General features: G+C 40.1%; 1 protein-coding gene across 1 annotated transcript; it reads right to left on the bottom strand.

Annotated features, from left to right (window-relative positions):
* Positions 1-237: 237 nt before the first annotated feature.
* LOC141787884 (arf-GAP with GTPase, ANK repeat and PH domain-containing protein 1-like) lies at positions 238-23,064 on the bottom strand. The gene is made up of 20 exons (XM_074666586.1): positions 22,229-23,064; positions 20,430-21,708; positions 14,503-14,561; positions 14,320-14,407; positions 13,193-13,278; positions 12,937-13,078; positions 12,721-12,855; positions 12,516-12,637; positions 12,180-12,332; positions 11,579-11,662; positions 11,186-11,290; positions 10,936-11,104; positions 10,336-10,461; positions 10,090-10,227; positions 9,886-9,945; positions 8,997-9,148; positions 7,177-7,267; positions 5,146-5,368; positions 4,647-4,950; positions 238-2,828 (listed from the first exon to the last, which is right to left on the bottom strand). The coding sequence occupies exons 2-20, from the start codon at positions 21,619-21,621 to the stop codon at positions 2,556-2,558; spliced, it is 3,702 nt and encodes a 1,233-aa protein (XP_074522687.1). The 5' UTR covers positions 21,622-21,708; positions 22,229-23,064; the 3' UTR covers positions 238-2,555.
* Positions 23,065-23,992: the final 928 nt, after the last annotated feature.

The raw sequence follows: 23,992 nt of genomic DNA, 5'->3' as shown, positions 1-23,992 counted from the left end.
TAATGGTGCATGTGTTTCTCTAAAATTTGTTCTCAGTATTTCAACATTGAAGTCAGAATTTAGAGAATATTGAGATTTAAGTCAGAATTAGACTTTGAAACCAGGATTTAAAACCTGATAAAAACACAAACTTTTTTTTAACTTTTGTAACCTCCAAAAATGTGTTTAGTAGCCCTAACCATAAACATAAAATTAATGTCACAAACTTTATGTGTTAGGACCTCAGCAGTTAAGAGAATAAGTTGCTTAACATGGATGTCAGACAATTTGGCACTGTGTGGGACAAATGATCATATATTAGCAATCAAAGCAGTATCCAGGAGTGTTTTTTCATGGTACCTCTTACATTTATTAAAATGTGAGGATGCTAACTATCCATTCAGGAACTGATGAGAGGCAAGATTAACCAGATCTGTGAGGGCACAGCTCAGATCTAGAGGTTCATCATTGCTCGAGAGCACCTGGGAAGACCCAGGAAATTAACTCTATACACCTGCCTTATCCTCATTTAAATGCAATTTTTGGAACGTTTTTTTTTACACATGTGAATCTGGGCATAGATCTTGTTACTTTTGATAGGAACCTCATACCTATCAAGGGATGGTATAAGGTACCAAATTCTATTGTAACTCAGGAGTTATGAAAAGCTGAAAGGGACCAACTCCTGCTCCTTAATTAGAAAACAGTCACATGTGAGTCAAAGTTTCTCTATTGTCCTTCCTTTCATTATTTTGAGAATTACATAAAAGCCACAAAGAACAAATTTTAGGAAAGAAGTGACACAGTTTTAGAGTTTGCAAGCCTAAATGTTTGTAATTTCTTCATAGCTCATGGAAACGTTACATGTTTTATTCAGTTTCTCCTTTTTTGTCCAATTCATGTCAAGTTTTTTAGCTATAACTTTGAAAGAGTGAATTCACAAAACTGTAACCACCACAGCAATGGTTCAGTGGTATTAAAATGAGGGTATGACTCCGACCTAGAAAGAACTAGGTCAAAGCCAGAAGGGGCCTTAACAAGAACTGGTTTGATCCAGAGGATCTCAAGTTGGTATGCTCTGAGAGTGTGAAGTGCTGCCACTGGACTGCTGCATCCACCTGCCCTCAGCTCAGTTTGAAACATGAAGCCCCTGTGCACCAGAATATGTGATGATACTACTGCCATGTATTGCATGCTGAACTCTTCCCATTCCTGTTGCCTGTTATTGTTGAGAACTTATTTTTCACCAGGATCCTGGACACAGAAAAACACACAAATAGAGCTTGGGCTTCAGCCTCAGTGTATTGTTGATGAATGCTCTATGAGTCATTGCATGAGTAAAAAAATACAAATGAGAGAGAGATGCTTACATCACAGACAAATACAATCAGGTGAGTCTTTAGAGTAACACAAAAAATACATACAGTACTGCAGGAGACTTGTTTTTTTATGCCTTTTTTTCAAATATTAGTTCGGGCAACATTCCTCTATGTAATGTTGATTTTTCAGCCACCTGGTCCTTCAAAGGCTTGGTTTTATAGCTCAGCGCCTTTGCCAAGTTTAAATCTCCTATACCATACTATTTAATTAGTCACAGGAGGAATAGGAGTAGTTAAATAAAAAATAAAATGCCCTAACATTCCATCAAATAGATTAGCTCTAAAACACATTAGTTTTTGAAATAAAGAACTGAAACCATCTGTTTTTGTATACATTCAATCAAAATCAAGGCATTTCACTTGTTCAGTTGCACATCTAGTAAAACACTTGCCTTGATTAATGAGCTGCTGCTAGTGAAGTCAAAATGCACGCGTCATGTACAGTGTTTCTGTCGCACACAGTGATACAAACAGAACATAGAAATCTCAGTCTGGGATGTCAAAGAGTTAATCAGGTGGAAGTTAAAGGAAACCACGAGGCTGCACAGGAAACCTCTCATTAGCTTATAAGGAACTCTTTGAGTTTTATACACAGAAACAACTGTACAAATCATATAATAACAATCTTTCAAATGAAGCACTTTTAAATTTCTTAGATTTATAATATTTTATCAATGCATTTCTATACAGTTATTTTGATTATCTTTAAAACAGCCCCCTTTTCAGCCACTGTAAAGGTTGTTTTTTTTTCCAACACACACACACAACACTGTTTAAGCACTGGACAGCCAGCTGTGTTAAACATATGCAAACTCACATTCGTTGTCAAAAGAGTCAGGACGTGTGGATGTGTTTGACATTGGAAATCTAAGCAGAGAAAGACAGACTTGAAAACTGAAGACTTATTGCAGTTCTTTTCCTCTGGCCTTGAGATGCTCAGCAATGCTGTTTGAGGCCAAAGGCAAAACTCCCGTTCTTAATTAAGAGAAGAATATTGACTGCATGATGAAATATAAATCATACCAGCTGGTACACAGTGCAATACATTCTTTATAAATCTGAATGCAGAGGCATCTTCATGTAATTTATTTTTCTCTTTAGCATCTGCGTAGAAAGTGTCATCAGGAAACCATCTCAATTTCTTTTGGTTCAATCACACACACATACACACACACACTTTACCACACTACATTCTCTTTATGACACTGCTCTTCTTGTGGTGCTGTAGCTCAAACTGGTGGCACCACTCTTGTGCGAAATCCTCAGCGTGGTGGCAACTGTCAGGTTTGGTGTCATGGCAACAGGGAAGCTGGATGAGGCGGCAGCTGCGGCCGAGGAGACGGAGGGGGAGAGTTCATTAGGACACCCATGCTGGAGCAAGATGTCGATACACTCCTGACTGCCAGCACTACGAGCCAGAACCAGCGCTGTCTGCCCCTGAGTGTCCCGGTATCGAACATCACAGCCGTACTGAAAAGAAAAAAAACCCTGATAGATTTATTATGAAGAGCAGTTATGTCTTCATGGGAGAAGGGAAATATGAGACATTCACACAGCCTTAAGAGGTATTACAATTACTATAAGTTCAAACTCCTGTTGTCCTACTCTGGTGGTCCTGTGGGAGTCGTCATGTTTAAATATTAGTCACAAGCTACAAAGACTGAAATTGTGTATTATTTTTACTTAGGTAAGAAAAATTATGTTTATACTACAAGTATTTCTATAGAAACAAGAATCTTTGTCCGTGGCCAGCCTTTCTCATCCTGACATGTTTGTTACCGGTCAGATAACATGACAAAATACTGACATGAGGGAAGAGATAAAGAAAAATAAAATAATGGGATGAATTAAACAATAAACTTAAAGAAAGAAAAAAAAAGACTATGAAGAGCTGAATGAAAAATAAACTTAATTCAAAGAGGCTTTAGTGTTGAAAAAAACAGCTCTCATTAAGTGAGGCCAAAACTTCTAAAGCTCCCCCTGGTGACTGCCTGCAGTATGCATCTTAAGGCCTGGTTCTTTTACCATAACAGATCAAGCTTAGGTTAAAAAAATAAAATAAAATAAAATGCATGCTAAATGTTTCTCATACTTGATTCCTGTCATGAAGGTTAGTTGTTATAGTGCCAACTTTTGGGTAAATGTTTTTTTTTTTTTTTAGATTTTAGTTTTAGTCACAATCCAAATTCCAGCAGGGTTTGACCATTGTGTGAATGTTAATAAAAACAGCATTTGTTGGTTTTCATTGAAATTATTCTATAATTAACTGAAATGTAAACCTAAAAAAATTGTTCATTTAAAAAAGTGCTCATTTAAAATTTGATGCCAGCAGCATGCTTCAAAACAGTTGCTACAAGAGGAATCTACCACTGTGTTGCATCACCTCTTTTCTTGACTTACAGAAAAGATGGGTTTCTGGAGTGGTGAAGGTGAAAAGTTGTCAAATACAATGTCTCCTTTCATGTTCTTTTTCTCATTTCATGGCACCCCAGATGCTTTTATTGGGTGACAACTCAGGACTGAAGATGGGCCAGTTTAGGAGTCACACTGTGATACTACATTCAGAAAATGGTTTGGTATCGTCCTGTAGGAATGTGTAGGGTCTTTCCTGAGGAGTTGCAGCCTTTTTTAGTGTGAAAAAGAGGGATGTGACATCATGACCGACAGCTCTGCTGACAGGTCTGGCCTCCTGCAGCATTTCTCACCACATGAGCAGAGTTGAGGAGGAATGTGATGGAACATGTAACTTATGCTAACACAAGAATTAATAAAAATAAAATACATTATTTCTCAGCAAAAACATGTAGCTTGTTTTTGTCTTTGCTGTTTGGTAAGAGCAGATCTGGTTAATAACAAGAACAAAAGAAAACAAAGATAAACAAAATGTGTGTTTCATTTTAACATTCTTATTAAGAGTGGAATGATATGCAACTTTTGACCTGACGTGACGGTCTGAAATTATTCCAACAAAGGTGTGACTCAGAGAGCTTTAGTGCCTTTCACACGTATAGATCAACCTTGAGTGGTCTGCTGAGTCGACACTTCAACACTTTTTATTTGCTGAGGGAATCACGTAGAAGTTCTTGAAGGGCAACAGTTATTAATTTGCAGGTTTTGGATTACTGAACATGATGCTAGATATCTCCTAATCAATTTCACACCTTGTCTGAGCTGAAAATAAACTGTACCATCATCTCAATTTCTATTTATTGTTATAATCTGGTGATATGAAGGCAGCCTTCCAAACAAAAGATTGGGTAATTTCAGTGTCTGAGACAGGTATCTCACCCAAACCAGCAGCTGTGTCATCACCACGTCTCCCTGCTGACAGGCAGCATGCAGGGCAGAGCCAGGCAGTCGCAGCGCCATGAGCGACCTGCAGGAGATGGCCAGGCTGAGGGGGGCATTCATGTCCTCCTTAGTGCAGTGGGCCAAAAGGAGCAGCAGCTTGGGGAGGTTGTGCTCCATCACTGCCAGAAGAAGCCGGCCAGAGAGCGTGATGTCTGGACCTTCGCCAGGAGTGGGAGGAGGCAACGGTGCCACAAAGAGTTTCTGCTCATACTTGGCCCTGATCCATGACTCGCGCTCCTCACTGAGCAAGAAGAGAAAGAAGAGAGATGTGATGAATATTCAGAGGAACACATTTTGAGTTTGTAGTCTTTCTTCTGTACATAATAAAAAGTTCTTCTTGTCCCTGCAACGTCTAGACTCATCTTCAGAGTTTCACAGTCTCTACTAAACTTGCACTCTTGACATTCTTTCTTTCTGTCACATTGGTCATTTTTACCGTGTAGCATCAGGTGCAGGTTTACGGCGGCCCAGAGTGCGTGCCTCCCATATACTGTTCACCATGTGGTTGCCGATGGCGCTGAGAACTAGTGTTAGTTCTCGTGGCAGATCATCAAGGTCCAGAGAGCGAACACGTGATAGGTGAGTCCCCAGGTTTCTGTGGATCCCTGAGCACTCTATGCATATTAGAGCACCCAGGTTCAGACTGGCCCAGGTAGGATCTTAGAGGAAAAGAAAACAAATCAGGATTCACTGGAAACCAAATGTATGATTTTAAGTACCTGTATCAGTGCTGGGCTGTATTAATATGTAGGTTTGAAATTTGTGTTTATGGTTAGCTTTTGGCAAGGTTTTCAAGCACAGTTGTAAAATCTGTAGCCTATACACCAGACAGTATCTCCCCTTAAGCTCTGGCTCTCTGAAGTGTTCCAACACTAGCAGAAAATTCAGCTTTTGAACTATTTTTGTTTGGTTTGGAGAAATCCAAGACCCTGTTTTTGCTGACTGCATGTCTAAGAACAAAAGTTCATTATTATTTATCTTTGCAGCAGGTTGCTCAATATGTTGTGAAGTCTCTTGTTTGGCTTACAATTAACAGTTGCTTGGCAGACGTTTCTGCTAATGGGAATGAAGAAGTTATCTCAAGTTTCATTAACACATTTGTAGTATGAGTGTTTCTCTATTTTTGAGAATGAGTTTCAGGGCTTTTTCATGCCTTTATTGTGAGACTGTAAGTATCAAATGAAGAGTATGAGGAAATTCAACCCTTGTACAATGTGTAGAAAAAGGGGAAGGGGCTCAGAGATAAAAAAAAAAAAAAGTTTTTGTGCCAGGCTGTGAACATGTCTGTGCCAGCTGTAAAAATGGATGTTTTGACAAAGGTGTCAAAGGGCTTTCCTCGGCTCTAGGGGCCAGCATCGAGTCGACACTCAGAGCAGGACACAAGAGAAAGTTGCTTGGATTTGTCTTGCTTGTTAACTACCAAAAACGACTTTTCTTGAAATAAGAATTTCTTAATTCAAGAAATGATACAATTTTCTTTCTCACTCCATTGGCAGATTTCTTTTACTATTTACAAGCAATTCAGACATTGTTTTTGTCTTTCACTATCTTGAAATATGACATTTTTCAGTTCAAAGAAACATCTACATAGATGGCAAGACACAAGGTTTCCCAACAGAGCATTGCCCACAGTATCACCCACTTTCAGGTACCACAATGAAGTAATAATCCGTTTCTTTACTTCACCTGTCAGTGGTCATATTGTTATGCCTGTTAAGTGTATTTAGGCTTGTGTGCAATTTTTAATTTACCTTGCTATTTGGGACAAGTAAGACCTAATAAGTGTCATACCTAAACTTGGTCTTTGTACAGGAAGTTTGATTATTTTTGTTATGAGTTATCTATTAGTTGTTTGTTATTAGTGTTAATGAACTTTAACACATTGATTTTTTTTTTTCCACTAAAATGGGTGTAATGTTGTGATTTCACCAAAAGATTATGTGGGCTGTGTCCCTAAATGTGGCTAACAGGTCAAAGTTTAAAAAAATGGAGTATCATGAGAATCAGAAATGTAATGTCCAAATATGTGGACGCTGTGTCTTAAGAGGGTAAGCTGAGGGGAAACTTGAAAAATTGACCTTTATTTGATTTTGCACACATCTTTATGTAATTTGACCAGCTGAATACATAATGTCTAGTGTCTTTTTTGCCTGTAGTTGATATAGATTTTAAATGTTGGGATAGGAAAGAAATCAGAATTCAGGTGTAAATATCTCCCAATCCGTCTCAGTTTCTTGCCCCACATTGATGTCTTATAATCTTATTTCTGCATGAAGCCTGGTTGATTATCCTTTCATCATCACAGACATGAAATGGAAAAAAAAAAAGAGAGCAAGGAACAAATGACAACTGTGCGTGGGAGGACTGATGACACATCGAGAGGTTTGAAATGAGTAATCAACCAGAGCTAGCCCCAGATCAAAACGTGTACTGTAGAGGGAAACATCTACTGAAGAGTGTCACTAACTTGGAGCATCACAGTCGACACAGAAGTTGTTGCCCTTCGCGTTGCGGATTGCTTGCAAAGCCACTGCTTCACTCAGGCTGTTCCTGCGAGCCTGCGGAGGGCACACAGTGTGTATGGTCACAATAAGGGAAACAGCAGCATAGAAACACTGAGTGCAGCTAGCTCTGCCAGCTGCTCTCGTTAGCAATAAGTATTATTATAATTCAAATGAACAGGCGGTGGTGGATGGCCATAGTTATTATAACCATTTAAAGCTTTAAATTCACTGAGTCCGGCCTCCTAGGACACACTACTCTCATAACGCTAATAAGGCAATGCATCATGGGATTAAAGATATCATTTAGAGTCATTATATAAATTGAAAGTATCATTTTTGGAGATAATTGGACTAACTCTGCTACAGGATTTAATATGAACAGAGATTAACACAGTCTTTAGGTGGCAGTCTGAACCATACAGGTACGCAGATGCAGCAGGTTTAAGTGATAGTTTTATGATCTGCCCTCGCTGCTTCATAACGATCCAGCTGTATAAGTTTCCTGACAAGATGAGAGAAAGGCTGAGGTTAACTTCCTTTCCCTGGAAGTCCCAAGGTGCAAATGCACATCACAGAAATATGACATTGCTCTCTAAATGGACTTCTGAGAGAAGATAATGAGCTCAGATTTCCTTTTTATGAGTGTTTTATTTACTCTTGGCCCAGTGGCCGCTATCCCTTCCCTATTTTCACTTACTAAAATAAGATGAACTGGCTGCTGTTACTGGCGGTTGGTTTTGTGAGCATGTGTGAATTGCTGCCTTTTGGACAAAATTATGTGGAAGAACAATCTGTCAAAGCAATTTAAAATTTACTGTATTTTGCTCAAACTTTGATGACGTTCAGCTCATCCCTCTACACATTTCACAGCAGGATTTCAATCAATTCACAGCTTTTTTTAAAACTCTAAATCTGCAAATAAAAATCTGAGAGAGAAATGCTTCACAGACTTGAAGAGCTGGTGCTGGCAGATGTTAACATCAACATAATTTTATGCCACTATAGCTGCCAGTATACTACAGTATGTGATCTGCATAAACAGAGCCTCAGACTCTTAATTTTTGTGCAGCAGCAGACTGACAAAGGCATTGCAGACACTGTGAACAACAAAAGATACAGCCTGATTTGTCATCTTTAACAGAGGTTATTTTCTCTGAGATTGGTTGAGACAATAATTAGTATTAATATGCACAACATTTTGTCATTTGTCAGTTAAATTAAGGTAGAAAGGAACATAACACAATTGCTTCGCACGTGCGGGGAGAATATGCTGAGGAGTCAGAGAAACAGCATTTTATTACAGCAAATAAATATGCTGAATATGATTCATCTTTGTCTTTCTAGTGCTGGAGGGAACATAAGAAAATATGCACCGTCATTAGCCACAGATTTTAATATGTGAAGCGTTCAAATCACATTGGGTTGCTCTTTTATTGTATTTACATAAGACACATCTCTGCTTGTGTTCGGCGACTCAATGTAAACGCTTAAGGGAGCCTCACTATATTAAAGACACTCTTATTCATTGTCCTTTTGGTTTCCTTTGCCTTTCATCATTGCACTCCGCTACAAATTTATTCTTGGTATGGTAATGTGTAAAGGCAATGGTAAGTGTTCACACTATTAAAACAACATCCACTAAGACATGATGAATGGGCTCATTATACATCCTGAACAGACATAAACTAATGCAAGTAATCAGTTTCACAGGTAGAAAAAAAGTGAATAATCATTGTTAAACTGAGAGTACTTAGAAAACTGTCAGGTTTTTGTTCGTTCTTGCCTTATTCTTGTTGCTCTCACACAGCTGCAGGCTCGCAAGGATCTGGCTCTCAATGGCTTGGACCCAGGAGTCTCTCTCCTCCACACTCTGGGCTTCAAAGTGCCACGTCTGGCCAGTGCTCGACACCACAAGGAAATCAAAGTTATCCTCATCTGACACAAGAAAACACAAAGTTAAGAGATTACCAGCAGATATTATTCTGCTGATTTAGAAATAATTTAGCAGTTGCAGAAGCTTTCCAGAAACAGTGCAGTTACTCAGCCTGCCTTCTTACTAAGAGTCGATTTTTTTTTGATAAATCTGAAGTGGTGGATGGATTCTTTCCCCTGGCAAAATGTGTTAAAATGGATCAAAGATAAACCTCCCACTGTCGGCTGTTGGTATGTGGTAAAGGGAGATCTTGAGTGGATCAGCACTGTTCAGAAATGAAACATGCAGTCATTCCTGAAAGTCTAGAAACCACTCAGGGATTATCCCCCTGTTGTGATTTTTTTATTTGTTGTCAAAACAATTTTGACACTTGACAACAAAATCTTCAGTTCTTCACAATGTCAGTAAAAACTGTCACATGTTAAAAGACTAAATCAAGGCTTGAAAAGTTGGCTGATTAATTTGGTTTGTATAATTGGATTGGGGTGTTAAAATGTCTTTCCTTTTTGTTTTTATTTAGCCTCATTGTCTGTGTGCTTGTTGAAAAATACAGTGTTTCATACTGCCTAAACATTTGAATTCAATTAAATACATGTGGAATAATGTGAAAATAACATGGGCCTAAAGGTTGTGAGTTAAGCTTTTTTTTAAAACAAAATCAAGATATGACATAGTGCCCTTTTAAAATCAGAAGAAAAAAAGGATGAAAAAGTTTGATAGATTTTAAGTTCAACTTTACCTGTCTTGCTGACGTTTCTTAGGCTACCAAAGCTTTTAAGTTTCCACATTTTGCGCTTTGCTAAATGAGAAGATAAAACAAGAATCAAAGAAAAAGCATAAATAAATAAACAAGTTCATAAAAAGTGTTGTTAATTTTTAGAGACTTGATGATTGCGCTCATGTCTGTGTTATCCCAAAAGCATATGGACTGTTAACTGTTTACCATCTGCTTGTCCGAGTGTTGCGTCTCCTTTCATGTTCATGCTTTTCTTTCTTCGATGCTTCTTCCTGTCTGTGACTGGAGAAGAGGAGCCAAAGTCTTTGGTGGAGGAGGAGCTGGAGACACCCTCGACAGCAGAATCTGGCAACCAGATCACACAAATAAATATGACATTTTATGCACCTGATTGTAAAAAAAATGAATTCTTTTTGAGAAAACAACATTTCATCAAACAGTTATTGTCCTCACCAACACTATGAGCGTGGTTGGACAGTGTGGAGGGGCATTGCACTCCTCTATTACTCCTCAGGAAGAGTGCACCACCTAGTCCCTCCATCTCCTCCACCTGCAGGAGGCTGCTGGCGCTCACTGGGACTGAAGGGATAAAAGCAAGAGCGCAGTTATGTATGGGTGATATGAAATGTAAAACAGAGCCACTTAAAGTAAGAAGAAAACCTGAATCAGCATGGACACCAGTGGAAATTAAAGATGCAGAACCTGAGTGAAAAAAGTCCTGAAGTGTTGAACACCCTCTCGCAAAACTTTTAGAATCCCTTAGGAGGCTCTTTTGTTCTTTTGCTGGGTTTTTGCTTTGCTTGTGATTTTTTGTCCTTTCTTCCACAGATACTTGACCCCTCTTTGAAGTTTTCTCAACAGCTTTACAACTTCCTCAGCTCAGTTCCACTTATTGGAACTGTTTTGCTTTTCCGATGAAATAAATTAAAATACTGCTTTGACATGATTTATCCTTAATGTTTAATCATGCACAAATGCAGTAAGACCTAGCTTATTAAATGCTTGCTAAGAAACCTCAAGTCACATATGCATACAATAAGTATATTTACTAACCTGGGCTGACACCCTCGGGTCCTGGCACATCTTTGACACGCCCATTGAGCCCAGCAGGAAGACCACAGGTGGGTGCAGCAGGTACAGCACGAGGCGGTCTCTTTCCTGGCACCTTCACTGTCACTCGCAAGAGGTCCATCTCTTTCCCTGGGGTGTTCAACATGTAGTCCTGCCAAGCAAAACATCAGCCGTTACAACCTGCAGGCAGCAGCATCATGCTTCAGAGCTCTGTGTTAACGCACTGACTCACATTGACACTGGAGTGATAACTCAGTATGCCATCGTTGGACAGAGTCACATACTTCTTCTTCCACTCTTTATTTAACGAGTTCCCACTGCGCTTCAGCAGGATGCCCTGATGGAGATAAAAAAAAAAACATAACTGGAGAGTGAGAATATATTGCAAAAATGTCTTGTGTGTTCATCTTGCACATTTCAAGAGCATGTTAACAGCAGGCTGCCAAAACACTCCCACTCTCCTTTTCATCAAACCAATATGGGAGATCTCAACACTTCATCTCCCCACATGATGAAACTACCTTCACAAATTTGATTTGGACTGACTTCTGGTGTGATGCTCTCTGCAGAGGGTCGTTACATTTATCTTATTTGTTTCTGCATCAAGTGGAAACATGTTTCTCACCTGTTTGACGGGAATGCAGCGTCCACTGCCCAGATCTCCCTTAAAGTCTGCGCTCCTTCTGTTTGAGTCACTGCCTCTGCGACCCTGGGCAGAGGAAAAGACACCAAATGACTGTCACAGAGGTGAAAAGATATCAAAGGATATCATTTAGGTACAACACCACATCAACCTTAGATTTTGACTCATCCATATGATTATGACTTACTTTTCTCTCAACTATTTCTACAGTTAATACACAAAGTAATGATAATTTCTCAGGCATGAATCAGTCAAATGTGCTATTTAATTATGCACACAGTTACTTAAGGTCTGATTTGTCTTCATACTCAGGACACAGTGCAAGCCTCAAAGAAAACATTAACATGTACAACAGGGCTTTCTTATCAAAGTGGTCTCCTCATTCTACTCTTAACCATGATGAATGAGTGGACAAATGGACAAATAGTTTTGTAAAAACAAATGCATTCTGTCGTGTGACATTAATGGTACTCAGTGCTTCTTCCACCAGACCATAGTTTATCTTTAAGTGCCTAAAACCTTGGCACATGCAACATGTTTAATAGCAAAGGCACAATGGGAAAAGAGCTTGACCAGTGTGTACCGCGAATCGAGGTGTGCGTCTACGTGTCGCGTTGCGAACTGATCCAGGCGTGGCCCCTTCCTGTTTTCCTGCCTTGCCAATCTCTTTGTGGCTGATCACAGGAGTGGAGGGGAGTGATGAAGAGTAATCACTGCTCTGACCACCATTACTGGCCTAAAGTAAGAGGTAGAAGCAGAAGCCGGGAAGATGGGAGGCGATGAAGTGATAATTGAGCAGAAAGAGGAGATAATTGAGTTTCTTCTGAGAGGACACTTAAAAATAGCCTGACACTAAAAATAAACAAGACAGTCAACATATGTATTTGGTGTGTCACGGGATGATTTTCATGAGTTTTACCTGTCCTGGAAACACTCCTGACACTGGAGTGGAGCCTCCAGAGTGACTGGGAGAGTTTGGCAGGGATTTACAGGAAGCAAGGATGGCAGCTTGCTTCTTGGCTGTGATGATTTTCTGAGCAGCTGTGAAATAAAAAGAGACGATCATAAGAAGGCAGTTGTCTTTTATATTTCTATATCTTTTACAGGAGAATCCTAACACCTACCATCTGTGAAGACTCTGTTCACATTGAGGCCATACGTTGCACATGTCTCATAGTAGGTGCAGCGCCTTACATCTGAGCAGAGCTGCCTTGCCCGCACATCGTCAATCACCCTGGGGTTGGTGCTGCTGATCTTATCTGGAAAAATACACAAACACAACTTAAGTGTGCCTCTGTAATCAGCTGACTCAAAGTACATGTTGTCCGGGAGTCTCTTACCCTGAGTACCAACAACTATGAAAGCAATCTCAGATACAGGCCGGTGGATTGCAAGCTGGTGGTATATTTTGTAAACTTCCTGGAAGCTGGTCTCATTTTCCAAACTGAAGACCAAGATAACTGCATCCACCCAAGATGCAAACTGTAGAGAAGAGGAAGAGGAAAACTGCAGAACTCAAAATACAAAGTAGAAGGCTAACAGTATGGATTTCATCATCCCAAGTTTATAAGTTGTCTACATCAGTTTCCTACCAACCTGAGCATCAGGGAGTTCTGTTTCTTCTTGGATTATCAACAGGTGGCTCTGCCCATCAACCAGGACATCCTTGATGTACTGGCGCCCTACAGGTGGAAACACAATAGAAATATGTTAGAGTTATTAAAGTATGGCCTGGCCTTTCATAATTTTGTAGTCTAATGTACTAGAGTTGTCGATTGTGCTCAGTGTGGGAGCAAGAAGCTTGTCCGCTTTGGGTTGATAGGTTTTATTACAGTTCTAGGACATGGTGGTCAGCACTCCATATTTACAGGGTGGACATTCACATCACACAAACAAGGCTATTATCGTTTACAAAATCTAGTGAAATTATACAACTGTTGGGGAAAAATAGTCGTCAAAGTTTTTTTGTGAACTACAATAAATAGTAAAATAATGCTTCCCAGAAAATTATGTGCAAAACTGCTCCCCAAATTTTGAATCTCCTGTCATCTTTGAGTGTTCACTACACATCATCTTTCCTAGCCAAAAGAAAAAATCAACATTGAATCTGTTGAAAATAGATTAAAAAACGAAACTAAATCAGCACTTACGACTCAGAAGCTAAAACTGATAAATAATGGTGAAAACTCGTCAAAAAATTAGACTTTTAGAATCGTATATAAAAAAAAAAAATTAAAAAAAAACGGAACAAAACCTGTTACATGATTTTCATAACTGCACTGATCAAACGTCGAAAAAAAAGTGTTATTAATAGCCAGACATGTTTCACCAGGGCAACAAATCATATTAGCATGTAAAACACCTTACAGCTCATTTGCTATGTAATGAAAGCTAACCAACTAGCTAGCTAATAGGACCGTTAGCTTCTCGTGCGGTTCTATTTGTCCACCGTGAAACCGTTGTGTTAGCGAGGGGGTCTTTTATACTAAGCTTTCTGTTTCACATATCAGCTTCTTAAGTGAGTTACTACAACGTCACGCCGTTTCTCCAGTTTCGAATCAATTACCATTTAGAAATGACACGAAATTACTATTTCACTGCATTTCATGAGCTTCCAATGGGATACTTAGCTAGAGGGAAATTTCTTACTTGAGACCATTGGTGACATCACAAGCCGTGCTGAAAATTAAAATAGGTTACACGTGATGATGTGTGAGACAAACCTTCTGCATTCTCCAGCTGTAGGTAACTTCCTGTCAGGTGCCTGTGGATTAGAGCAGACTTTCCACTGCACAGACCCCCCAAAACACCCTGTAAAGCAAACATAAACACATACACATGAAACATGTATTTGCAGTTAAATTGCCCATGCAGGTTTGTGATGACTAACATGTTGAAATTCTCACCAGGTGAAGCTCATGGATGGTCTGGCTCATTGTCCATTCATGAGTGCTGGTACACACAGCTGCAGGAGAGGAAATAGACAGCAAAACTGAAAAATAAGCTGTGCCTGTAAAGATGTAGTATGTTAGGCACTTCACTTATGAAAACAGTGAACAAAAAGCTGAGTTAAACAGTATTTCAACAGATATAGTACATTCCGTCTAAACCTTCTCGTCAAACATAAGCTGTATAACGTCATTTAAAAAAACAACTATTTTTAGAACCTGAAACCTCCATTATGTAAAGTTGAAAGCATCCAAACAAGCCATGTACATTAACGCCATTAAATTAAAGACCAACATCTGGCTCTAATCAAGAGAAACTGACAGTAACTCCCTAAAAATGTTTTTAAAAAATGGACACAGTGGGTTAACTTGAGCTGTTAACTTTGCTTTAGCTTAGAAAAACACACATTATTCTCCCTCGATGGTGCTGCTTCAAGACCAGCCTCTAAATTGCTAGCCATGGGTTTGGTCTGACCGGCCACAGTGAGTGCAGTCCCAGAGAATTCATTCAAGAACACAAATGTATGAGTCCAAGCCAGTCTGAGAGCATGCCACCAATCTTGGGTAGCACAATATTGTTTGAAACAACCACTTTTTGGGTCTGTTATGGGAATATTTTCAATAAATTTTCTTCTTTATTCACTGCTTTTTAAAATAAGGATTTACTTGACTGTAAGTGATCATTCATCTCTTTTCCTCCATGTGATGGGTTCCTGAAGTTCGTGTCAACTGAGAGAAAACATCCAACATGCTGGTTTTTGGTATCAAGAAGGTAAAATCAGAAAATTGTCATCTGAAAGGGGTAGATTATTGGCAGACAGAGGACAAATAAGAAAAAAAATGCCTTACATGTTCATCAGTGTTACAAAACAGTTTTCTATTATGACTGTAAGCCAAAGTCTCATCATCAGACCAGATCTTTGCTTTGTAAAACTGATTTGGACAAAGTTCTCTTCACAATGCACCTGTACTGAGGTTTTATTATGAGAAACAAGTCTTGAGGGATAAATCTGGAAGCAAATGTCCTTTTTGATGGATGTTTTCAAACTGTTTTAAGGGTAGGATTTTGGTTGCTTTTAATTCTATCTTCTCTTATCTCAGGACAAAATGAGTTGTCCCTTTTAGAAATGATTGGAGGTATATGCTGCTGAGTGACTCATCTAATGATAGGGCTTTATATGTAGGCTGAGCCAGACATCAGAATCTCGAAGGTTTAGAAAGAGTCATTCCTTAATGAACCCTTCATTGTCTATAAGTGGCTCCTAATATAATCTTACTTGTGTTTTTGCATTGCTTCAGTGATCTGTTACAACATACTGAAAGCATAAAACCTCAATTTCAGAGCAGTGCTGTGTTTATTTTCTGGCTTTAGCGATAAAGACACATTTGGCAGCAACAATGTGATTACTGGGTGCTAATATTAAAAACCTACATGTGCTCCAAGTGTCACTGTGATAAATAGTTGCAATATTAAAACCACATTAATCTGCTTCACAGCTGTACTGTGATCAGAATGATCCCCCAGCTGTGCGTGTTTGTGGTGTAGAAGTAGGTGTAGAAAGCCATGCGTTATCAGATCTGGCACTGATACACTTTAATAATGAATGTGCTACACACCACACAGCAAGGTTAGCTGTATTTATGCTTTTTTTTTTTACTGGAGTCACAGTGTGGAAACATTACAACAACTGCTGAAGTTATTTTTGCTTTTGTTTTTACTTCATCTGGAGTGGCTCTAAAATTTAAGCCTGATCATTGTTATATTTTAGCTTCACGATCTATAGAGGGATTATTTGTTTATCAACAAGGGCGGATGTGCACACAACTTGAGTGCAGAAGCACTGCAGTGTATAATAGTTTGTCAACCAATGTGGGGGAGTTAACCACCAACAAACACATTTTTTTAACCTAATATCATCCCTTTCGTTAATGGCTCCCAGGTTTGTGAAATAGCAGTGAGTGGACAGAAGAAATCAGCAAGTGGACAGACACCAGATGGACAGAAGTCTTTTGGTGGAGAAATCCAGCGTGTACCCCAGAGAGGAATTTAAACACACAATTGAGTCAGTGGTCAAACCTGGTAAACTGGTTCGATTAAGATGGCACACTTAATTACACAGCCCCAGATGTTGCTGGTGTTTCTGTGTAAAGCGTGACCCTGTTAACTAGTGACTCTTGGCCGTTCATCACCATAGACTGTATAATTAATGGACGCAGCCCCCCACATCACCTGTCTGTTTCTGGAACTGACTTTTGAAGCAAATCAGCTATCACGGCCATATTAGAAGTCGAGTACAGCTATAGGGCGCTTATCAGTCACGTGAGCTGAGCTGTGCCTCTGATTGGTCGAGTTTGCAATCTTAATATCCTCTAAACCAGTGGTTCTTGAACATTTTTCAGTGATGTAACCCCTGTGCAACGTTTTTTGTTTTTCTGCCAGGTACCCCCTCACATGCGCAAACAGTTTTAATTGAAAAAAAGTATCCAGTTTAGAAAAATGAAGCCTATGCTAAAAGTTGCAGTTCATCACGAATCCTCTTGAGGCTGGCTGCAGAAAGACTGGAGGTACTACTTATACACCCAGCCTTAAAAACAGACTTTTACATTAAAGAGCATTTTTTTCAGCTTGGTTCACGAAACAGCTTGGGTCAGAAACTCTGATTTTGCTATCAGCACACACTGTATGCTGGGTGATTTTGTTTCCAACTCTCCAGTTAAGAAGTTATTAGGGTCGTTTGATTGTCCAATCAGAGACACAGATCAGCTCACATGACTGACGGGCGCCCTGTAGCTGTTAGAAAGGAAGCTCAAAGGCGGGTGACATTGTGGAGACTACATCCGTGTTTTATACAGTCCTTGAGCAAAACGCTGCTTCTGCTGTCAAAATGCGTGCACATCTTCATGATGACTTAGACTTATAATCCCTCTATAGATTACATCAGTCACAAGCCATTTACTCTCATATTATGCTAAAGAGAAAAAGTCAGTCGGTATATTAAGATTAATAACCCCTTCAGTTTCAAGTATTTTAAAACCAGTTTAAATGAGAACAATGAGAACAAGTCCACCTGAACCAGATAATCCCTAAAACATCAGATTTCCTCTGTGAAGGATAACTTTTGTATTTAAAGGTTTATTGAGTGACTCTCTGAAAAAAAATCTTTGCCAGGCTGCACTTAACATTCTGCTTTGAGTGCCTCAGCTCTAACCTCGGTAGAATTGCAGCTGAGGGGCCTCTGTGAATGGAGATTTAATAAAACACACACACACACACACACACACACACACACACACACACACACACAAAGAAAAAAAACACACACAGTAATGCAGGACACCACACTCACATCTGCAGATATGAGGCTGAACAGAGGAAGAAAAATTACTGCAAGTGAGGACACATGCACCCAAAAACAGTCTGGATAATGATGTGAGAGAAACAGAAATTTGGGCAGAAACCATACTTTTTTCATGCACACACAGACACACACACACACACCTGTATGCATAATTTAACGTCACTAGGTTACGCTGTGTTCGGGCGGAGCCACAGACTCCTGCTGGATCCCTGAGGACCAGTATTCTAACTCTAAAAAAATTCCTCCCTCATCCCCATCTTTGGGTGATCCTAACGCCCCTTCACCCCCTCCTTCCATCGACGGCGTCACACAACAGACCAAATAGCATATCTCACGGCTTGCTGTTGCCATGGCAACTCCATTTTCCAGAAGCCTCCAGCCGGGGTCTCTATACAATAAATGGTCTATCATGGATACAGCGACGAGAGTGAGCACCACAGAGACACGATGTCCACCTGTTCTGACATGAGTCCAGAAAATGTCCCTCGTGTTTTTACTGTACAGATAATAATCATTTTCCCAATCAATAACACCTCAATATTTCTGCTGCATCACCATTGACTGGGGCACTTTCAAACACTTAAACACAATATAGCTTTGATGAATGAATAGGCTCCATTTGAAGGCTGATTAACTCCACACACAGAGCAGGAAGTGACAGGTTCCCGCTCTGCTCACTCCTCAGCATGAACACGGCTCTGTGTATCCCCAACCTTAATTATTCATGTCCCACTTACTACTGACAAATTATTCAGAGCGTACTCCAATACCACAAACCCTGTCAAAGATGACTATTATTATATATCAATAATTATTAAAGATTGATAGACTTGCATCATCTTGTTTATTTCAAAGAGACATTTTAATATTTCATAAAGTGTTTTTTTTTTCCAAATTGACTTGTTTCTTTTTGTTTCTGGTGTCTGGGTTTTTGAAAACATTGAGTACATTAGTTGAATTACTTAGACATCATAATAAAATTAAAGCTTTGGCAGCTGCAGTATTTCAGTCCCATTCCCTGCAGTAACATACAGCAAAGCTGAAAAGGAACAAACTGTACTTGCATTTAAAACTTTGTCTGCAGCGTTTTTAAAGTTTGAATCATATTTATCTTTAAAACAGATTTAGTTGTATGTTTTCTATGTTTGTGTTTTTGCAAAAATTTAATTGCACATTTAAGAAATCTGTCCAGCTTTCTTAGGCCAGAGAAGTGTTTAGAAATTGATGCAGCATTCATTGAAGATTAATATACTTTTAAATTGATTTTTCAGATATGTTTTATTGCAAATCTAGCTTTAGTCATGGAAAGAAAAGTTCTAACTCAACACATCTGATGGCTTTGATATTTTTATTTGCATTAAAAAAATAAAAATAAAAAAATGAATAGATTATTTATCTTTGGTTGTTTTAAGTTCTGTCCTTGTCTTGACAGAAGCTGTACATTTCTCCTATTTTCCAGATCATTCAAGCATGAGTTTAAAGGTGTGTCTTAATGGGTTGAAAGCTGTCTAATTATAAGATAAGACATAATTTAAAATAGATGTCTGAAACTTTCAGTTATTTTATCCCCTTTATAAATAAAACCCACCATGCCCAAATCCTTTACACACTAATGTGACCTTTTTTTTTTTTCGAGCCAGCTATGAACTCATCATTTTCATCCTGTGTTGATTTCTTTAAGGGGCCCCTAACTGTTGCATGTGATTGTCCAGATGTGTCCTTTGTCATCCTAAAAAGCTGTTGTGTTGTCTCAATAATTATTTTATACCCAGTCTATGATAGAAAGCTCGGGTTGGTTATGAACAGCAGGTCAGCTGAAGCTGATGTGTCTTGTATGATGACACTGTTCCTAAGAAAAGCTTCAAATTTTCACATTTTGGTGTTTACAAGAACATCTTTCTAAAAACCACCACAGTGCACACAGACAGTATAGCAACCTCTTCTGACTGAAAATAACCACTAAAGTTGATTCATTTATGTTTAGCCCTTGCCAAATTTAGATCCACTTTGCGTTAAAATAAACATCCCATAAACAAAGCCTCACCTGATAATTAAAGATAACTGTGGGTAATCCTAGAACACTAATACCTAATTATATAAATGCCCAAGTATATTGAATTCAAAGAGCTTTAAGGCCCAACTGGGGCAGAAATTGAAGCATACTTTGGTTTGGGTTCACACAACTCTAGAGGACAATATTGCTGATAGTAACAGTGGGATCCTGGGTAATCACAGTACACAAAATGGTCTTCTTAGTTCCCCAGTTTTAGCCCAAGTGAGCACTGATGGTTGTTGTGACTGATTCTTTCTCTCTATTTCAAAGAGTAATATGATTTTTTACTGTCTGTTTATGAGGTCAACTGCCCCTTTTATTACTTTTGTCTCTTGTTTGGAAATAGAAGAGCAGCACCGCGGGTCTCTTTTATTAAAAATACTCTAAATGCATGAAACTGCAGCAGAAACGTTAAAAAAGTTTGCACTTGTTCATAAAAAAAGCCACGTCAGAGTTTTCAGGGGAAGTCTTACCTTCCTCTTCACTCGAGCCTCTCTCCATGGCTGGGTAGAGGGGTGGAGCAGCATTGGCACTAGGTGGTGCAGCTGTACTTTTGGTAAAGATGCCACTGATGAACTTAAGCATCTTCCGGTCTCGGGGAGGAGCTCTCTGGATGGTTCCTCCCTGTAACTCCTTTCCTTTCCTTAGGTCATCAGAGGGGGAATGTAGGTCACTGTTATCCAAAGTACGACTTGTACCTTTTCTCTGAGGCCTTGATGTGTCAGTGGCAGGGGGTGCGGGGAAGGAAACGGAAACTGTCTTAAATCTCTCAGCCTGGGGGCTGTCTCTTGTCATGATGCCCGAAAAACCCCCACTCATGGGAGCTCCAGGGCGGATAAGTGTCCCCCTGCCATCACTGTCAGCCCAGGATGCTCTGTAGGGCCCCAGAGTCGTACCTGCCATTAATGGAGACTGGTCTCCCATACGGTTATCTCTCCTATCCAAAGTCTTAGCAGAGTGATAGAGGCCAGTGTTAGTTTCTCTTAGATCCCTCCAGCCTGCAGAGTTTCCTCCTGCTGCTGTATGTGACCTCATGAGGACCTCAGGGCGCTGGCTGATCGGTGGTGGTGGTGGGACAGTAAATGGGAGGCTGCAGCGAGACCGACTGTTTAGATCTGCTCCGTTTTCCCCTTTAAGATACAACATAGGGGGCTCCCTGTAGAGCTCAGTCTTTGGGCGCATGGTATCTGAGCGTGGCCCCTCCCGGCGCACTGTCCCTTCAGAGGGTCCGCCGTACACTTTGACCATCTGCCTAACAGGTGGGTGCACATAAAAAGTGTCTTTGCTTTTCCCAGCTGATACAGCGTCTCTTTGTTGCCCAGGAGTTTCCCTCCTTTCAGGCTTCCCCCAGTTCTCCACGGGGCTCCCATACTTCACCTGCACCTGTTCTACTTCTTCCTGCCTCACCTGTGTGGGTTCCTTTTCCTCCACAACTGCTCTGACAGGTTCGGCCTCCTTTTCAGGCACATCTTTCACATTCTGCTCCTCATTTTCCTCCTCCTCTTCCTCCTCCTCCTCCTCCTCCTCCTTCCTGGGGCTCCCTTCCCCCTCAGGAAGAGCCTCCTTCTGGTTCTCAGCTACATCATCTGGCACAGCCTCAACCTTCACCAGAGTGAGGGAGATGAGGTAAGTGGTGCGTTTCTGTGGGTTGCTTTCCTTGCTCATTGGGACAGCAGACTTCAGCTCGGTGACAGCCGCTCTCTGACTTTAGCCAGACCTGCACGCCTCAGATATGACAACATGGAGCGGTGACTGAAGAAGAGGAGAGAGAGCAGATCAAACACAAACACCTGATCAAACCTTCTGTAGCTGAATGGGCCTGTGCTCTTGACAGGATACCCAGTTTTCTTTCAGATGAAAAAATGACCCACACAGTCAGAGATGTAAAAGCATGCCTTGGGTTGCAAATTTCTGAATCTATACAAAAGGCTGACCCAGTGATGGAACAAGTCTAGACTATTTTTTTAATCCCTCCATTAATGCTTCTCAATGCACACCACTACTACTGCCCTGTAACACTGATTCATTCATTATCTCCCCCCTTTCAGCCCCACTGTCCTTTTTAAACTCATTTATTCGGTTTTAATCAAACAAGCACACTCTCGCAGCATATTAGCAGACATTCATTTTTTTCCTGTGTTGATTTCAGACTGGAATTATGCAACAGTCAATACATTCACTTGATCCATTTCTTGACGAAGGCTACAGTGAATATTGGCAGATTAATCCCACCTTACTTCACTGTGTGTCTCGGCTTTGGCTAATAACATACCTTCATTTTTCCTGAAGGATATACATTGCACAGTTCCTGGTACATTTGATGGGATGAGGATTATCTTGCCACAAGATTACCATTCATATCCAACAAGGCTAAGGGGAAAAAAAAAGAGCTCCAGCTGACGAGTCCAAAAGGGAGAAAAATGGTAAAAGAGAAGAGGGTGCAAAAAGACACCAAAATGGAAATCATTCACTTGTCACGAAGCGTCTAGCAGCTGGAGCCTCCATTCGACAATGTCATGCATAAAATTATGTATGCACGGTGTGAGGGTCACTGAGAGATGCAGGAAAAAACATCTGTTGTTATGTCCCCCGAATTTTTTTGGAAAAGAGATGATGAAGTAGCCAGATTTCAACGCTTCCTTGTGCCTGTATCCCTCCTCTGGGGAGCAGCTCCTCTCATTCACCGCATCCTCTCCTCCGAGCGCCTCATCCAATTAGCAAGTCAATAAAATGTGTCTGTGAGGCAGAGGAAGCCCACCAGCTCACTACAGCCCCTCCTCCTCCTCTCCTTTTTTTCCTCCTCTTCTTCTCGTTGCCACAGAGCCCCTGCTAGCCCGCCACTGTTAGCCTTTCTCACAAGCAGCTCCACACCGGATCCAGACTGTCCAGACAAGGGATGAGAGGCTGGTATCGAGGTGCTGGTGATGCTGCGGTTGGTGCTGATCCTTGCACTGGCTGGCCAGATTTTTATCTGTGCCGACACAACAAAAGAGGCAGGAGGGAGAGCGCCTTGGCTGCTAATGCATCTGCTCAGTCTCTCCAGCTCCCCTGTCTCTGCTTTTTTCAAAACGATTTATGAGCAGCTCCAGCTTCCTCCTCCTGCCACACTGTCTGTCCCCTCTGAGAGAGAGGGAGGGAGCAGGGAGGTAGAATCTGGATGTCTATGGGTCATTGTTATGGGAGACAGAATCATAGGTAACTGAAAAGAGGTTAAAAATCAAATTATAGGGGAGAAAACTAAAGATACCAAGGGAGGTTTTGGTGAAAAGGTTGTTGCTGTGAAGGAGAAACTGAAATATGATGTTTTTTGCATGTTTTGGTTTCAGACAAAATGTTTTCCTTCCTCAAAAAACTACTTCACTTTTCTTCCTTCTCCCCTCATTTCCTAGTCATTCACCTGCCTGAAAAGAGATTCCAAAATCATGCTAATTAGCTTTGTTTGCAGCTAAATAAGACTTTCCAGATCCTGTATGAATTAAATGAATGTTTTGGAGCATATCAGACCACATCAAACAAGATTACACTAAACCCTCCATCAGACGGTGGAGACACTATGCAAAAATAGAAGATGTGGATATCTGCTTTGGAAAATGGATGAAGATTATGTGTACACATGAATTTTTCCCTCTGCATTGCTATTAGAGTCAATCCGAGACTTAGGTCGGACACATGAAAGAATAAAGACTTTAAATTTGCAGACTCAGAGCTCATCAGAAGGAGGATATAGGTTTCACTGCATATTTTGTTTAAAATGCACTTTTTTTTGATAATGTTCATTTCCTTTGATTATAGAAATGCTAACTTATTCAAAAACAAAGTGTACACCATGAAATGACACAGTTAGCGTGACAGTTATTTCACTGATCTCCAAACAAAGTAATAACTGTCACAGAAAGCAAAATGAGAAATATGCGTTGATTATGTTTTTTTTTTCCCAAAATGTGTCAGCCTCCCCTTTGACATTCATATAATCAGGTCTCTTTTCAAAGGGGACAGCCATCTAAAACAATATACAAAAAAATCTGAATATGATTCA

This window comes from Halichoeres trimaculatus, unplaced genomic scaffold, assembly GCF_033239565.1.
Source record: "Halichoeres trimaculatus isolate MK-OKI-2021-1 unplaced genomic scaffold, fHalTri1.1 fHalTri1_scaffold_1, whole genome shotgun sequence".
Lineage (NCBI taxonomy): Eukaryota > Metazoa > Chordata > Actinopteri > Labriformes > Labridae > Halichoeres > Halichoeres trimaculatus.
The sequence above is the reverse complement of the archived record's forward strand: the minus strand, read 5'-3'. Positions and strand labels throughout refer to the sequence as shown.

What these genes read in the sequence shown, in the direction of transcription:
- LOC141787884 (XM_074666586.1), bottom strand. Translation starts at nt 21,621, where the DNA reads ATGAGCAAGGAAAGCAACCCACAGAAACGCACCACTTACCTCATCTCC. An exon ending in GAACAGAGTCTTCACAGATG is followed by an intron (nt 12,638 to 12,720) that starts GTAGGTGTTAGG and finishes TTTATTTCACAG; the next exon opens with CTGCTCAGAAAATCATCACA. An exon ending in AACACTCGGACAAGCAGATG is followed by an intron (nt 9,946 to 10,089) that starts GTAAACAGTTAA and finishes CTTCTCATTTAG; the next exon opens with CAAAGCGCAAAATGTGGAAA.